This window comes from Ostrinia furnacalis, unplaced genomic scaffold (genome assembly GCF_004193835.3).
Source record: "Ostrinia furnacalis isolate ACB-3 unplaced genomic scaffold, ASM419383v2 OfSCF4888, whole genome shotgun sequence".
In the NCBI taxonomy this organism is placed as follows: Eukaryota; Metazoa; Arthropoda; class Insecta; order Lepidoptera; family Crambidae; genus Ostrinia; species Ostrinia furnacalis.
The window spans coordinates 32,527-50,571 of record NW_021135127.1 but is presented as its reverse complement, the minus strand read 5'-3'; the positions used below and the strand labels follow the sequence as shown (position 1 = coordinate 50,571).

Genomic DNA, 18,045 nt, shown 5'->3' with positions numbered 1-18,045 from the left:
GTAACATCTCGCATTACCTCGGAGCAAAAAATGGCTACTGGTTAACATCGCGCGTTAACTTGGAGCTAAAAATGGGTCAAAGTTACGCGTCGTGTCACAACGCTTATAATAAAAATGTACGAGCACTTGCACAAAATAGTTGTTAAAACCAACCTTGTGTTGGGTCTAATTCTCGTCACTACACTGCACAACTTAAAATAATTACGTTTTTTGTCGGTAAAAACGTCCTGGTGACGTCACTTAAGCATTTTTCTTATACTGCGTGCGGTCGTTGCGCGTGCGCACAAAGGAATGAGACCGCTCTGACACCGAGCCCACAGCGTGGTAGGGGTGGGGTTGCCCGCTCTTTTGTTTTTTACTACTACTACGCTGAATATTGTGTGCGGATTGGGTTGTCGTACAGGGGTACTACTACATGGTAAAATAAATCTCGGAGGCGAAAGCAGGATAATTAAAACAAAACTCTATTATAATTTTTGTACAGTCAGGAATTTGAAGAGGAGGCACAAAAATAATTCTGGATGTAGTGTACTAAGATCTTTATCGCTAACCCATTTATCTAACTAAATAATTGATCAGTTGAGTCTTAGTATGTACTTATTTACATAATATTATTTTATAGAATATTTACTTTCGAAAACACGTAAAACATTTACATTGTCCATAAAGATAATCACTGGAATTATTGAAACTTGTATATTTCGATACACAGACGAGTAAATCAAATTAAGTGCCTCCAAACTGATATTGAGCTTCAAACTAATTGTTTTAAAAGCTTTCCATGATGGCGGGGCATAAATGCCGATAAGCGTTCCGATAAAAGTTGCAGTTTCCAACGTTTCTGATTTCATCAATTTTGATAATAATGAATCTAAACAAAACGCAACATTTTGTCCATAACATTTCACAAAAGTTCATTGTTCATTTAGTATTTCCTAACTAACACAAAATATTTTTCATGGCTTACATACATGGTACTTACATACATACTCGTGAAAATAAGACAAGGTGATTAAATAAACATACAAATTCGAGATAGAAGAAAACATGAAAAGTGACCTAAATATCTAGTTTTTTTAAGTGAATTGCTTATTGATTAAACTATTTTCAAGGAAACCTAGATAAAGACGTCAATTTGTTAACCAAATTAAATGAACATTTTGACGTAAAAAATAAACTATTACAGAAATGTAAAGTTAATTTTCCAAATGCACCAACAGATAAGGTTAAAGTGTCCTTACTACTGTTGTGCTAAATGATGACAATAAAACGAGGTTGGTTGGATAATATACAAATGTAGGACGCTTTGACATAATATTAATATTGAGATGTTAAGGTAGCCTTTCGAACTAAGCGCCACAGACGCAGCGTCTTTAGCTTTGGTCTTAAAGGTAGCCTTTCGAAGCGAGTTAGTGACGCGGCGTTGGTGGCACAAGAGCAAAGCTAAAGACGCTGCGTCTGTGACGCTTAGTTCGAAAGGCTACCTTTAGTAAGTACATTTAAAAAGATTTATAAAATTTCTAGTGCTCTAAATTTGTTGGTCTCTTTTCTAAAGCAAGGTACAATATCATTTCAAAAATTATTCCTTGGAGTAGTTTTAAGGTAAGCGAAATTTATTTAAGGTAAAGCTACCCATGCGCTAACCATCATAACGGTGCCAGCTTCCATACGGAGTCGTTAAGCCGGTGAATTTCGTGTGCAAACCGGGAAAATATCTGGCCAAAGGGAATTTTCTGTCAACCGTACACAAAGGGCGAGTAAGCGATCGGCCAAGTGTGGTACGATGAGGAGCACGCGGTAAGCACGTTCATGAATTATTAACGCCCGCGACTGCCGATGAGTGTCGCTGCACCTTTATTATTGAGATCGTTTTGAATCTGTTCCTAAAGTTGATTTTTCTGACGAATATCGAAGAAATTGGAAACAAATGAGCGCTGTCTAAATACATTTATGTTTTGGGAGAAATCATACTCGTCGGTAACATACGTTTTACACTGCACCTTTATTCTGAAAGAGAAAGACGATTTTTGTCACGGATACGGAGAAAATTATTTTGAAAACAAACCTGAAATATTATCATACTAAATACCTACTAAAGTGATATTAATGTAGTAAACCTTTGTAAGAATTTATTGTCTACACTTCAATGTTGCACGTTATTCCGTTATTCAATAAATCTTTATGAGGAGGTTTTTGTCATCGGCTGGATAGAGAGGAAATTGGTACAAATCATCACGTTCAGTGACAAAGTACCTCCGTTCACCTGTCATTACTCCATTGATAAAGCACTTGTTTTTATCTTTTTTACGAATGGCTGTTAATAAAATAAAAATATTATGTTTTTATTTCGTGCCAGTTGTTTTTAGAAAAGTCGGCAAATGTATTAATTTTACTACCTTTCATCGTACAGAAAAATAAACCTAAATGGCCTTACTTACATCTTTGCGTTTGAAGCTGTATCATACACGTCGGGTTTTTCATAAAAATATACTTAACGCCTTGAATTTCACTCGAAGACTTTCTGCACAGCAGGAAACGAAGGAAATTGGACTCAAATGATCGCTCCCAGTGATCAAAATACGCTTTCAATTTGAAATTTTATCTATTGGAGATAGCGCATTGGAATTTGGAACGACGTGGATTATTTTTCTTACCTCTTTTTTTTTATAAAAAATAAATATTACAAATCTAGAGTGCCTAACGCTATATTTAGATGGAACAAAACCGGATCAACTTCCTTGCTAAATTATTCTTAGAGAGAGACAAAAATTGCTATTTTGATATTCCTCTTAAGACGTTTATTTGTAAAGTTTACCGTAATAAAGCATTTAGATGAGTTAAACATACACCCACGCATCCATCAATTCAACGCCCTGTGTTATTTTACCTCTAACTGCTGGCTGTGAAACGGAATTCAATATTTTGTACACATATTGAGTAGCGTCAACAGCAAAAGAAAAAATAAAAAGTCTGTGGCCATTTTTACTTGAGTCTCTAGATTATACTCGTATTCATTCACTTAAAACTCATCTGATCAATAAAGATAGAAAATAAATAGGTCAGGCCTATAATCAAAGTTTAGACAAAGTACAGAGACTGTATTTTTACATAAAGTACCCACCTACCTGGATAATTTTCTTTTACATTTATTTTAAAGAAAATTAAAATTAATCTACTTATAAGTCTCCCGTGAAATGATGATTGATGAAGTTATCAAATCTGTACAGTGAGATGAAGCTAGGCTATTTGGCAATTTAAAAAAATAACTAAATTAGTCTGACTAGCCTTTTCCCTACGGGAGGGACCTATTGATGCCAAGTCAAAAGTCGCTTCTCAAAATACGGGTGGCATCTATTGTTGTTTTGGCAAAGCCAATACTAAATCAAGGTTTACGACAGAAAAAAAAAAACAGAAAATTGCAAGTGTAAAATGAGCATGTAATTATGAAACTACATTAATTGCAGAATACACAGGGTAGCCCTAATGATGCTCTACCTCTGGGATTCAGCTTGACACTGCTTTTTTGGACATCCTGTATATTCCAAATTTTAATACCGTAAGGGCTGATTTTTCAATCATCGGATAACTTTTAACTGAAGAATAAGTTTGGCATATTATAGATGACGCACGCTGAACTGTCCCACCAAACTCAATGACAGGGGGGCGCTACCATCGTTCAACTATATGGTTTCCAACATGGCAAAAATCTGAACCAGCGATCCGGTATTGACGGTGGCGCCCCACTGTCAATGTCATCGACAGGACAATCCAGTATTTTGGAACTATAACAGTTTCAGTATGGGGAATATGTCAAAATGACAAGTTTATTCCTCAGTTAAAAGTTATCTGATGATTGGAAAAACGGCCCTAAGTCTCATAATTTTTAAAATATCTTGATGTAAAGTGAAGCAAAAATTTTGACAGCGTAAGATAAGAGGCGCACTTTGGTTTCCAAGAGCCCATAGTGAAAGGGCTAGATCTAAAATGCGGTATCTAAGCCTGCGGTCCCCAGTTTTATGCAAACGACAACCGATTGCGGCTGGCGGGATTCCTAGCGGTTTGCCAGCGGCGCGTCAGGTATTTCTGATGGTAGACAACTAGCTAGCCGTTTAATATCTCACGCCTGTATTCACAAACATTGCTATGAGGTCTCACAGTGCGCGTGGACGCACAGGGTGACACTCGAACCAATCACAGAGCTCTTTTCAACGCTGGGCATTCGATTTGCTGCTTCACCTAAGCAAGTAGGTATCGTTTGTGAATACGGGCGTCAGTAAGTTACTTGAAGATCTTGCATCTCTAGTACCTACGCTTTTTTCTGGGAACAAACTTTGTAAAAAAAAACAAGCAGGAAGTATCGAGGCAGAAGGCAAGAGTTAATAGACCCTTACAGGGCAGGCATGTACCATCCAGACTCTCACTTATCATCAGGTGCGATTGCGGCCAAATACCTGCCTCGTTCGTAATAAAAAAAATCTTGCCCTGCATCTTACCTGTAAAGTGATTTCAGACCAAAGGTACAGAACCCTCGACCATGGAGAAACTGCCATTTTTTTCTTTTCCATTATTTATGAGAACAAATATGCCTAAGTCTCCATCTAGAAACAGAAAAGAAATCAGAATGAATCATTTCATAGTCTTTTCCTGTAGACAGTATCTTCACATAGCTAGAAGTATCTCAATGTACTGGTTACCCAACAGCCTGTGACGTCATTCTCCACAAACGTTAATTTGCGTCCGCAATAACACTTCCTTACCTGCCACATCCCAAACCTGCAAGTTTCCGAGCCACCTAACACTAATTGTGACTTTGCGAGTTTCTACTAATTATGCTGGAATCGGATCACACGCTAATTGGTACACACGATCATTAATAGTTGTATTCCTTGACGTGCAATTAAATATCGATTACAGTCGCAGATCTAGTTCGTTTGCTGCCTTCCCTTTTAACTTATTCTAAGCTAGTGTTCTCTAGGTTGTCTGGAAGAAATCGCTTTAGTAGCGATAAAACCGCCTAAATTGTGCTGTATCTTATCTAGGTATCTTCCTTAAAATACTTTCAAGGTTATATCTACCTACTGTACCTACTATTTGGTTATTATGTATGTTGCACATTTAAAGCATTTAAAGCCTTCGGCTGATATCAGAAACAATAGAATTAAGTAGATACTCATAGGTTAATTACTTTGCTATTTACCGTCGTCCGATCGTCCGAACCTTATCTTTTCTTCTACACTAATATTAAAAAGAGGAAATATTATTATTTGATTATATGTTTGCATTGAATAGGTTCCGAAAGTACTGGACCAATTTAAAAAAAACACCATTTCCTACATTATTTATGATGGATGATGGTACGAAGTTTGCCGGGTCAGCTAGTAGGTTATCTATTCACATTAACAAAAATTTTAAGGTCCTTTTCACGATTTCCGGTGTTTCTCAATACAGAATAGTCCGCAAACATAATGTAGTACGAGTATGGCGCTAGTTTCGCAGAGGAAATAAGATGTCACTCAACGCTCGGCATCGGTGACTAGCGGACGTGTTACGTGTCGGGTCTTTATTTTGCTTTGACAGTCTGTTTCTATGGTGTTACATTCAGTTGTTTTAAGTGGGTCAACGTACGAACTATAACAAAAGGTAGTACACTCATGTTTTGTATTATTGAATGAGGATCGGAGCAGTTGACATTGATAAACAATTTGATTTAGGTCTACTTATGCACAATAAACGTCCATTGACAATGAAAGTACCTACTAATTTAAATGCGACATTGAAATAATAACACATGGTGCAAGTTTTGGGTACTTACCTACCCATTAGTAGGTAGGTATTTGTCTCAGAAAAAGGATTTAAAAAGTGCATTAATTGTGTTTTTGGGACATATTTTTTATTTGTAAATATAGGTAAATATTTAGTCTATGTAGTTCATTAATATGTTAATTTTGTCACTTTTTCCGGAAAAAGTGAAAAATAAGCTTTAATTTTCACTGAAAATCATTTTATGTTTTAAATTTTAAACTATTTTCAAGTGAAACCAACATTCACAAGTCGACTGAGACTTCAAGACTTCATCGCACTTGTCGCCTACGCGCACATAGTGCGTTCCTATGTATCAACGTGAGACGCTTACAGGATATCGTAATTGACATGTCATACCCAGTCCCGGCCTACAAAGGGACAGAGATTGTAGAAAATTTGCCGCACCGATAATGTCGGCCGGCAAATAGGTTGGGCTTGACCGCCCCGACTGTGGCAGACAACTTCTGAATGCAGATGTTACAGAAAACCTCATGTCATGGGGGAAGTTTATCTCAAAGACCCTCGAAAAGGTCGAACTTTGAATCACGTAATTGAATACTTTGAGACGATTATTTTAGGCTCTATGGAGTACAAATGTGTCGCAATGTGAGATTGTGAAGAAAAAAGTTTTTTTGTAGAATATTTGGTGTCGGGTAATAATATTGATGGTTATTAAAATATAGGAGAAATATTTACAACTCTCTCTCTCTCTATGTTAAAAGTACTTGGTATTAAAAGTTAGTTAGGTGATATATTTTTAGTGTCATATAATTTTCCGCTACATTAGTCTGTATATTGTTGACATCTAGTGTGCAAACTGCTGATTATGCTTTCCCGAGATTCCAGTATAGTAACATTAGCAAGTTTGATAGTTAGATTAATTTACATGGATGCGTTCTTGGAATATCATAGTATGTAAGCTTTTAAGGCTGCGATAACAGTGCCTGTGGTTATCTTTAGTAGGTACCTACTATTGTCCTTACTAATAGAATGTTACACGCGCGTTAAACACTAAGGCTGAGTTGCACCTTCTAACTTTAACGGTACCTATAACGATAACCGGCGCTTTTTGTATGGAGTTTGACAGATTTTTGACGTTTGTTAAAGTCAATGTAAGATGCTGCAACTCAGCCTAATTGTTTAAAGTAAAGTAAATGTAATTTTAAACTTACCTATTGTTCGTAGCTTTTTATTAGTAAGAGGGATAATCTTTTATTCGATTTCGTACTACCACTTGTTTAAGAGCACAAATATCCAGCTAATCCGTGTCAAGTGAATTGCCAAGCTAATTCTGTGAAACAGCTACTGCCGGTCGAACCTCTAAGAGTATTATGGCCCCAATAGGCACCTTAATGCAATGACAATAGACATTGTCTTAGTATGGAAGCACTTGTGTGGATATAGCTTCATGTCTTAGTAGCGTTAACATGTGACCTGCATCTGCGCCCTTTGTGAACTTAGATGCAAATACACTATCAATTAACGTTAGGTCTTCGACCTTCGTTCATTAAAGATTTCCAGAAATCATCAGAGAGAAGTTAATCACAATCTTGACTATATTAGCTAAGCTATAAAAAAATTAGTTTTTTGACGAGTTATTTTCGAACTAACCAAGATGCTATCTTTTCATCGGACATAATATAACTACCTGTCCGCGTTCTTTGTGCCGCCTATGTTCATAAGTTTAATAATGTATTTCTAATGGTGAAATAATTTTCCAAATTATTCCAGTAGTTTTGGAGCCATTCAATTTAGCATCCTGTCTGCAAAGATTATAATAAAAACGGCAACAATATGCTTTGTTAAGAAAACTGTGGGTAATTCGTCCAAGGTGCAAATACTAAAGCCAACATTTAATTTGACAAAGCGGATAGTACAAAACTGGTATTTAGAGAGCTAAAACAAGTCAGGTGTTTTTTACACCCTCCACCACTCACCCCTTTGAAGCCGGGAATGAGATCACTGCCCTTTGTAACGTTAACACTAGAAGTGCCGAAGATTGCGACCCCCCTAAAAGCGCCGCTGGGTCAATTTTGTCCCAGCATGTATTTTGTAACATTTTTTAGTTTCAGCCATGAATATTCTGGTTAAAACTATTTGTAGTATCCTTAAAAAAAAGGTTTATCTATGTAGTTAAATCAATATGTACTTATTTCTTTTAAAATATAAATGTATTCAATTTTAATTTTGAATTATTAAAAGTCAGATATTTTTGGTTTCGTTTAAAAATTGTCACATATTACGTGGTGTTATACTGTATTAAAATAATGAAATTACTACTTTAACTAGTCATTATTATTTTTAAAGAAAAAATAAATGTCTTACAAATAATAGATCACATTTTGCACAAAGTTTTTTTGTATGACTTTTTGTCTCTCTGGTGTACTATGTGTTTAGGAATTTCTATAGGTATGGTTATTTTTCTGTTATCTGTACACAAACAATGAAGTTTTTTACCAATTACAATGAAAAGTATGTACGTTTAATCTTCAAAATTTTATAAGTCACACATTTTAAAAATGTATCACATCATACAATGTATGAACTGGCTTATGTCTAGAAGCCACCTTCCTACTAATATTATAAATGTAAAAGTTAATAAATATTGATGAATTGAAGGACGGATGGACTGATGAATAGATAGGAAGGATGAATGCGTGGATATATGCCTGGAACTTGAACTAAGTGAGTATGAATTCATGGTTAGATCGATAGATGTTTTTTCACTCTTTTACGCAAAAAATACTAAGCCGATCTTAATAAAACTTTGCAGTTTTATTGTTAATACTTCTGAATAACATAATATAGGCTATAATTTACAATAATATTCAGTTATTTGGTCAAAAAGCAACGATAAATGTCAAGAAATTAGGTCTTTCTATGATAAACTTAATTTCTCACGGGTGAAGTCACAGGCAAAAACTAGTACAATATATTTACATTTCTGCATTGTCACGAGTCACCTAAACTCTCCTCACCTCTCCACTTTCGTATCTCCTCGAAACAAAGACTCTTCATCGAATTATTGTGGCAAATACCAGGGTGGGACAAAAATGACCCAGTGGCGCTTCTAGGTAAAACCGATTTTTATTTTTTTTCTATTAATGTTATATTATCAAAAACATTAAAAAATGATAAAATTCAATAAATCAGAAAAAGTCAAAAAGTTTCATGGACTTTCGTTGAAAAATAAAAAAGTTAGAGACGATCAAACTCGCGAGTGGGACAAAAATGGGACGGCGGCCTTTCTAGTGTTAAACCATTCTTGTACAGGATTCAGTCAATTTGAAAACACTGCAAATGATTGAAATTGAATTCTTCAATAGTGTTTAGTATTTAACTTAGCAAAGTAACTACTGATACAATAATGAACAAAAAATACTTTCCAACTATCACACACACCCTTAGCCTCAGGTCAAGTTGAGCTTGTAGGTCTTACTAAAGAAATAATTGGGACGTGGACTGCTTATTGAAATCGAAATTGTTTTGAAAAGTCTCGTGACGTCACTTCCAGGTAAAAATCTACTTAGGGTGACGTCACGCGCCACTCGATGTAGCACTGTAATAATTCAATTATGAAAGAAAAGAAAAAATACGTGTTCAATATTTTCTTATCATCTGTCTGACGGAAAAATAATTGAAATTTTGTCCACTAGCCTAATATCTTAAGCATTCCAGATTTACCCTCAGAATTGCGACCGCCAGATAGTTGTAGTCTAGTGCTCTATAGTAGTACCCAGGTAACTGCTAACCCGATGTGGACTCTATTTTCGACTTAGTGGATGCAATCAATAAGTCTGTCTTATATAGAATTCGTCTGGGGCTTTGGCATTAACTTTGTCGAAAATTGCACACTCTTTTTCTTCTGTATTCATGTCATAAACATTGATAGCAACACTTCAGTCATTTGTGTACGATGATAGCACCTACCTACGTAGGTATAAACATTAAATGTTTTTTACAAAGAAGAAAAACTGGTAAATATTAAATATTGCATTACAAGACATTACGGACTGATAATTTATTAAAAGTTATATTCGTTTTCAACAGGTAATATTATTGAAAACAAGATGAACCATAATTCACTCACAGTGTAATGTGAGCGCAAATTGATAAGATAAAACTTGCCCTCAGAAAATCTCTAGGGAGGAAACAGGAGGAGGAAAGAGGGCAAAATAAAAATATTGAGACACTAATCACGGCTATTATCGTTTCAGTTTACGTTAAATTGCTGAAGGTAATTTAAAATATTCATTTTAGCGGATAGAATTATCTAAATTTTAAATTCTCTCAATAGCAAAATGAAGGAATTAGTTTATTTAGGTTTAGGTTGGGGCAGTGAAAAAATAAAAGCGCTGGTCAGAAAAGTTCTCGAGTGGTGACCACGAGCCGGAAGACGTATAGTGTGGGCAGGCCTCCCACTAGCTAAATGGACCGACGTGAAGGTCACGGGAGGTGCCTGGATGCGGGAGGCACAGGACCGGTCTTTGTGGATATCCTTGGGAAGCCTTTGTCCAGCAGTGACATCATTCGGCTGAAATGAACGAACGAACGAGTGTAAAAATGTTCGACGATATTTTATAGTTTTGAGCACTTTCATTGAAAGTTGTTGTTTATCAGGAGCTACATTTGCGGATTATACGATTCTATTCAGCCTATGTACATACGTTTCACTGCATGCCTCACCCCAGGTAAGGTTTTCCAAATTCCAGCCAGTACAATGCGGGATGGTGGAAGGGTGGCTTATGGTAAGGCGATTACTGCCGCAAATTCAGAGCTATGCGATCGTGCGTCTATTTATAGTTAATAATTTGCACTGTAATAAACAATTTTGATAGGTGAATAGCATTTCCAAATTATGCAATTTTCATTTCATCAGTTCTTTTTTGTGATACTTAAAAGCTTTAAAAATTATATTATAAATCGGTATGTTTTAAAGTAGTATATATAGATCTACGTATTAAAAACACGCGAATAAATAAGAGTGATAACCAAGCTTACCAAATCTGACTGTTATTTTACAGTGTTTGAGTTTTTATTTCCATTCTTAAACTTTAGAGCAAATCCCATATCGGAAACTGTTTTATTTTGGTAAGTTTAAAGGATGTGGAAAAAAATGAGGTAGTACCTAACGCAACATTTTTTGCTTTTTTCCCTTGAATTTCCACCGCTAAAGCTTACAGCGTTGACATCTACGTTGAGACATAGAAAAACAATGGGTCCTGAAAAAAGTATTTTATTATGTGATGTATGTAACAGGGCCGCAGAGTAACAGGTCACAAATGATATAAGGGCGCTTGAGCGTTTTATTGACGCGATTGGGCGGCGCATGAGCATGCGGGTCACGTAGCGCGCGCGAACACGTCGCGTTGCTCTCTCCAGCCATTATTTCACTATTTGCTGTGTATTTGTTACCGTGAATGGATGTTATTAGTGAATATTAATACGTATGGATAATTTCACTTCTGATTGGATTTCTATTGGAAACCCCAAGCTTCAGTACCTATATTGGAGTAAAGTTTTGAGCGACTCTCAGCATTTGAAAATATTTTAAGTGCTGCAAAATAAAATTGGCTTACACGACTCATTTTGTTTTGAGAAACTGAGGTACATAATTATTAAGCAAGGGAAAAATATTATGATACCTACTTTATTTGTTTTTCTCGGCATTTAATTGCAATAACTCTTGCCTTATCTTATTTTTCGGGAAAGACAGGTAGCGAGTTTCAGCTTTAGGTTTTAGTGGCACGCTGAAGGGCTGGTGGAATGTCATCAATGTAGGGATGGCACTCTAACTTGCTCCAAGGTGGGTTCTTGTTTCACTTCTTGTTAATTTTTTATCGGGAGATCAAAAAAAATGGAGTACATAAAAAAAAATACAGGTCAAATCTGCTTTTTAAAACTACTCTACATAGGTACATCCCATAGGTAAATACTCCTTATTTATTTTAAACAATAATATGATTTTATTGATTGCATAAACAAAAGTTAAGTTAACCACGAAATACACATACAAAATGACATTACTATCTTAGAATATATCCATCACAAGCAAGTGACTTAATAAGAAGACAGTATAAACTTTTACAGCGCAGTATCGAGTACAACACGTAAATTATCACGCTCGAGCGGACATTTAAAATAGACAACGAAGAAGGAGGCAGGCTTTATCCAATAATAATTCTCACTTGAATCGCTCTATTTGCCCGCCGTCGCACGATCTGATATTGAATATGGATAAAGTGAATTATATTCTGAGTGGCGGGCAGCGTCGACTCGCAGAGTTTCAGTAAGAGGATTACTTACAAGTTATAATTGGTTCTTGCTATTCAACTGAATAAGAGAAAGCCCCGGTGTCTTTTAGAGCACCTCTCAAGATAACAGTAACGTTTTTTGCGATGAATGCGATCCGAGCCAAGGTGTGTTTAGCGTGCAGCCTGGAATTCCTTTAATTAATTAAGTCACGACGGCTAATAAGATCTTGGAGGGTCGTATTTTAATTACCTCTAAACTTTTTTTACAGGCCAAACTATGTACCTATCTGTATATTTTATTGATTAATAATATTAATACTTCTTAGCCCCTATTCGACCAAACTTTTATCCGAGAATATGTAACTCCTGGTAAACTGACACATTGACAGTTTCAGTGTGGGAAATATGTCAAAACTGACGAATTATTCTGAGATTAATATTTACTCTTATTTGGTCGAATCCACCCTTATTGTAACAAGTAGACCTAGTCTGAATTAAGTTTAATACGGAGTCTATTTCACATGGAGTCCATTGAATAGTGATGGTCGCTAAGCTTAAGTACCTATTCATGTTTGGAAACAAACAAGCAACTTAATAATAAAACTATCCATATCGTCTGAACGCCCTCACCAACGGAAATATCACGTGTGAGAATTTTTCAAAATGGCCGCTCTTTAGTTGGCAAAAAAACGGTCACATTGAATGAACACTGTTAGGAGCTGAGAGCTCGGACATGTTTGCTGCTAACGCAATTACCACTGGCCCGGCATCCTGCAATCTGGAGCCGATTCAATTAACATTGGCTTTTAAGTTCACCTATTGTCCGTATAACAACGTTACAACACGAGCGCTGAATTATTTGAGCGCTAAACTTTTCATATTAATGCTGCATGCTGGAATTTCTAACACTTTGGAGTTTGTATAAACGTGGTCAATAAACTTAGGTTTGAATATTGGATTTGTTTGAAGCATAGTGGCTCTTAAAGGTCTGACACCAAGGATAAGGCAACGTTAGAATATAAGAGATTATGAATTAGTGTAATTTCTTAACATTACATCTGAGAACTACAGACTCTACGATGAAAAACGCGATTTGACGATTGCCTGGCCAGTTTGCTTATCATGAGTATACGTTAGGTGTGCTCGCTGGCGACTGCGTAAAAAATATCATTACATGTAATAAGACAGATAGTACACCGCCCCTAGCGGCTACTTTCAAGAACTAAAATCTAGATAGATTATTTTGACGCACTCGCTAGCGTAATTACTCCGGCTGTTTAGCAGAGGTCGCAGGTACGAGCCATTCGTATCTCACCCACAACATACTCGTATCATTTGGTTGGTTTAATATTACCAAAAAATCTTCTATCGTCCACTATAAGAAAAACTACTGGAGGAGTGGTACTGAGGTATTTACTACAAATACTACAATAAACAGAAAAGTAGTTTTTGTGCTTTTAGCATAACATTAAGTTGTCCATTGTTAATTATTATAAATTGTTAAGTGCATTAAAATAAAGTAGGTGCCTGCAAGAGATCATTAGTGACACTAACAATGTTTTTAAAAATAATTGTGAATTATAAATCTAGATCCGCCTGTCTCAGCATGTTGAACAATGAATACGCTGATGTCATTTTCTGAAAAAGAAAAGGCATTGTGATGCAAACCATGTCAAGAAAAAAAAATGAAAAAAACAAATTCTAGTTTACTATAAGTAAAGATCTTTCCTGTAACAGGACCGACTACCTATTTCAAGTACATATCGTTTAGCATATGATATTCTAAATCAATATTTTAAAAAATATATCTTCCTTAAAGCACATTTTGGCTCTACCAAAATGTTTAATTTATTTTTTGTAATGTTACAAACATAGTCGGTGCTAGGTTTGTATGTAAGAGAATTATCGGAAAATCTACAGTCGGAAAAGTCGGAAAATACATACTAATAATAATATTGGTGGACGAAAGCAATACGTACACTCGAAAACGTTTTGATGGACACCTCTTGAAAGCCAGGCGCCTGGAGTGGCAGAGGTCGCAGGCATCTCTGCATGATGAGTATCAAGTACGGCCGTATGTTGGGGCCGGCGTCCCAGAACCTAATCTCCCAACACGCGTCGCATATTCGGGTTACCTTGAATTTTAAAATACAAAATATCAGTATTGTATCAGCTTATGACCGCAGTCTGTGTGAGGGGCCGAGGAAGAAGATCAGTATAGGAGTTTAAAGGTATAACAGAGTAGGTATATCTTGAACTATTATATGGTTATCTAAACTTTTGAGGTCTTATTAAGTGTAAGTTATTAAAAATAAATGGAACACAGCCATAGTATTTCCACCTGAGTTGGTAACCTCGCCAAATTCAAAGTCAAAGTCAAAAGTCAAAATGTCTTTATTTGTTTAGACTAATAATTATAGTTCTTACAAATCGTCATATGCTCTTAAGGAGCCTCTACATGTCTCATAATCTTTTTACCCTACCAGCGCTTCGAGACCAACATTTGGCAAGTGCTGAGAAGAAGCGCCGCAACAAACTCATTCAGATAATTCAGAAAACTCGTATTCGTAGTCATTCATTCAGATAATTCAGAAAACTCGTAAAATTCATTTCTGTTTTGCATAAGGCTTTTTAAACCACCATTTTAGCACAACATAATTATGTGCTCAATATATTTTATTCGATATTATCATTATGATTAATCTCAAAATTCAGGCTGTAATCATAAAATGTTCAACTTTTGCTCACCTTCATTCTGAGATAAGTGCAAAGATAACACGGAAGGAATAAAATCAATATGGCGCCGACACAAAGCAAAATCATAACAGTATGAATTTCACCTGCATCTAGTTTCTGTAATAAAATAAGTCATGAAAAATACTTGAAACCCTGAAAATAATTTGATTCCTATTTAAATGGAAAAAAGGCGATAGTTGCCAAAAGTTATATTAAACAAACCTCTGCAGAACAGTATGCCAACATGCAGATAACTGGACTTGATACAAGCTGTTCGAACATCAAACATTTCTTAAAAACCGATGCATAACTGTCTAACAACCTGCAAAATACAATAACAAATAATACATAATTTATAATCATGATTCTACGGGTATTACCGCATTAGTCCTCTTCCATTTGCTTAAGTCTAAAAGCCTCGTTATAATCAATTACGATGGTCTTAAGATCATTACTAAAACATCAAAAGCTGTTGAAGAGACTAGCTATAAAATTAAGTTTGGTGCATCTAAGAATGATACTAATACGATAATAAGTAGCTCTACCTGTACATTTTTTGGTGCTGAGATATAATTTCTCTCATTCGATAGTTTATCAAATTTGCGTAGTGCCTTTTCTCCTCTTCATTATTGGCCGGCTGGATACCTTCCAAAAGGTCTGTGATACACATCTCAATCATTTCGGCCTTTGATGCGATTTGTCGGACCCATACTATGTTTGTTTGAAGTACAACTGAAACGAAAAGAGATTTTGTAAAATCTGACATTGGTTTTGTCAGCGTTTTTGCGGTTCAGTGTACCCTTAAAATGCTGATAGATGCCAAAAAATCATATTTACAGTCCTTTTGATGTCCGTAAGTAGTTTGGAATACATTCGAAGGGAATCATTTCAAATTGGGGGGTTTAGTAAGAATTGTATATGCGTCCCATGAAGTTCAATATATACTCACATGTATAGTTATATGTGCAAGCCAAAACACCGATATTGGCAAAATTGAAGGCTATATCATAGGCCGGTGACGAAGTGTAGTCAATTCCTGGAGCCCAAAACGGGAAAACTAGGGGCCTATTGGTCCCATCGCCAGGCTCGTGTGTAGCTAAATAAAAGAATAGGGACCCAATCGCGAACAGAACCAGACTGTTGGCCAAACAAAACATGAAGAGACACGTGGAAACGCACAACTTCCAAGTAGCGAGTTGAGTTTCGAAGAATACTTTCCTGTAAATTACAGAGAACTTAAATTAATTAACGGATTCTTAATAAATGCCATTGCAGCACAAGCAAATATTTAGAACTTCTCTTTTAATACATTTCCATGAATTTTTCTGCGAGGAACTGATGTAAAACAAATTTAATTATAATTAATATGAAAATACTATGTATGAATTACTTTAATCATATTAAGCACACCTCAGGACAAGTGGATAAAATCATAAATAATGGTATCGTTGGATAGCTTTGTTTAAATTTTTCATTAATTTTCGTAACTAATTAAATAGTTACTTAACCTGTACTTTTCGCTCTTAGTGCAAATATAACCGAAGTCGTCTTTCATGCATTTCATAAAGTGTATGTAACTGGGCAAGTTGACTTTCGTGATGGTGAGCGTCATCATTTTGTAGAGCAACATAAGAACATAAGTTCCTGCTTCAGTTATCAGGCCCATGTCGAATATATCAATGGCATGGTAAAATGAGAAGCAGGCGTCAGTCAGTACCCCGATCCCGCATATCAAAGTGATTGTTTTTGAGACGTATCTGAAAGTAATTTCAAGTAAAACATAGAGTCATTTCAATATTTTATCTTTAAAAGTACCTGACCTAGATTATACAAACATATTGGATAAACTACGCATTTTAATTTCATAATTACATTAAAAAAAAAGCTTGAATTAATTAAGTATTTATTTCATAAAGCTAGATCAGGTACTTTTGAAGATATTGAAGATTTTGTTATCGACCCAGAGTGTATTAATTTATTCTACCTACGTCCAAGGTTTAAACGGCTCGTCTGTAACCTGAAAAGCGCTCTGCACAAAATAAAAAGTGCGATGAAATTGGTATGGGTCGACATATCCCGTGGAATAGTCAAAGTCCTCTTTATTATAAAACTCCTTCCACTTTTTCAGCAACATAACGCTAGTCGGTTGCAGGCGTAATTTTCACCGATTGAACTTCTTTTATGAGGGAAAATAATGTTACCTATTAAGAATGTTACCTACACGATAGAGTGACCTATTCCGTGTTGTTGACGGTCAATTTCTAACATGAATTGAAACTTTTTATAATAAAGTGAACGTAAAAAAATACAGGGTATAGGAATAGTCACTTTCCTCTTGTAATTTTTGTGTTTCATCATCATCATTTCAGCCATAGGACGTCCACAGCTGAACATAGGCCTCCCCCAATGATTTCCACAATGGCCGGTTGGTGGCGGCCTGCACCCAGCACCTTCCCGCTACCTTTATGAGGTCGTCGGTCCCTAGTCGGTATTTTTGTGTTTAAGAGCTTCTATTTGATTGATTTAAAGTACCAACTTAAGTAGCAAGATGATACTCGTATTAAACAAACATACCCATGACCTCTGACTATGAAATTATTTGGACAGCCATTTCGCACGTGTTTGAGAAATATTTATTGCAACATGGCTAGTAAGTCGTTTCTCACTGCATTCTTCATCTAAACTTTGAACTTTGTGTTGTATGTATCATAATCAAAAGTACCTGTGCCCGTGACCCTTAAACCTGTTATTGGATACCTACCTACTTTGGGGTAAAATTTAACATTATTGGGTTGATCATTTAGTTAGGGTAAGTAACTAATGCATTTTATTTGGTCCTAGACTGATTTGTATTAAAACAACCATTATGGAATTACATTGACGTACGAATATCTGTGTCGCGGAGATTTTTTTATTCAAAATTGATTCGATTAAAAAGTCAATTAAATTCACCCAATTAATAGTTCATTTACAAAGAAAAACGATATTAAGTATATCCCGTAAGTACATTTTTGCGCGGTCGTGAATTATTGCCTTCATTTGTCATCTAGGCACTGGTAATAAGGATGTTATAGCAGGTGTAGAATCACTTGCACCGTCTTCCCTTTTATTCATAATTCCGAGGTCTAACTAACATGACATTAATTTTCTGCATTGCCTCAAGCAGTGGCGCATACACAGTACAGTTTTGTAGAGAAGGCTTTCAATGCTACCTACTGCGTACATTTAAGCTGATACTATTGGTATTTATTTT

General features: G+C 35.8%; 1 protein-coding gene across 2 annotated transcripts; it reads right to left on the bottom strand.

The window, feature by feature from the left end:
- Positions 1–13,461: 13,461 nt before the first annotated feature.
- LOC114360091 (odorant receptor 2a) lies at positions 13,462–16,947 on the bottom strand. 2 transcript variants are annotated; one of them, XM_028314657.1, is made up of 8 exons: positions 16,781–16,947; positions 16,301–16,549; positions 15,742–16,010; positions 15,338–15,524; positions 15,015–15,114; positions 14,805–14,909; positions 14,060–14,191; positions 13,462–13,694 (listed from the first exon to the last, which is right to left on the bottom strand). In XM_028314657.1, the coding sequence occupies exons 1-8, from the start codon at positions 16,924–16,926 to the stop codon at positions 13,635–13,637; spliced, it is 1,248 nt and encodes a 415-aa protein (XP_028170458.1). In that variant the 5' UTR covers positions 16,927–16,947; the 3' UTR covers positions 13,462–13,634. The 2 variants fall into 2 exon arrangements, with proteins under 2 accessions (XP_028170458.1, XP_028170457.1); XM_028314656.1 differs by having other exon boundaries at positions 14,036–14,191; positions 16,781–16,926.
- Positions 16,948–18,045: the final 1,098 nt, after the last annotated feature.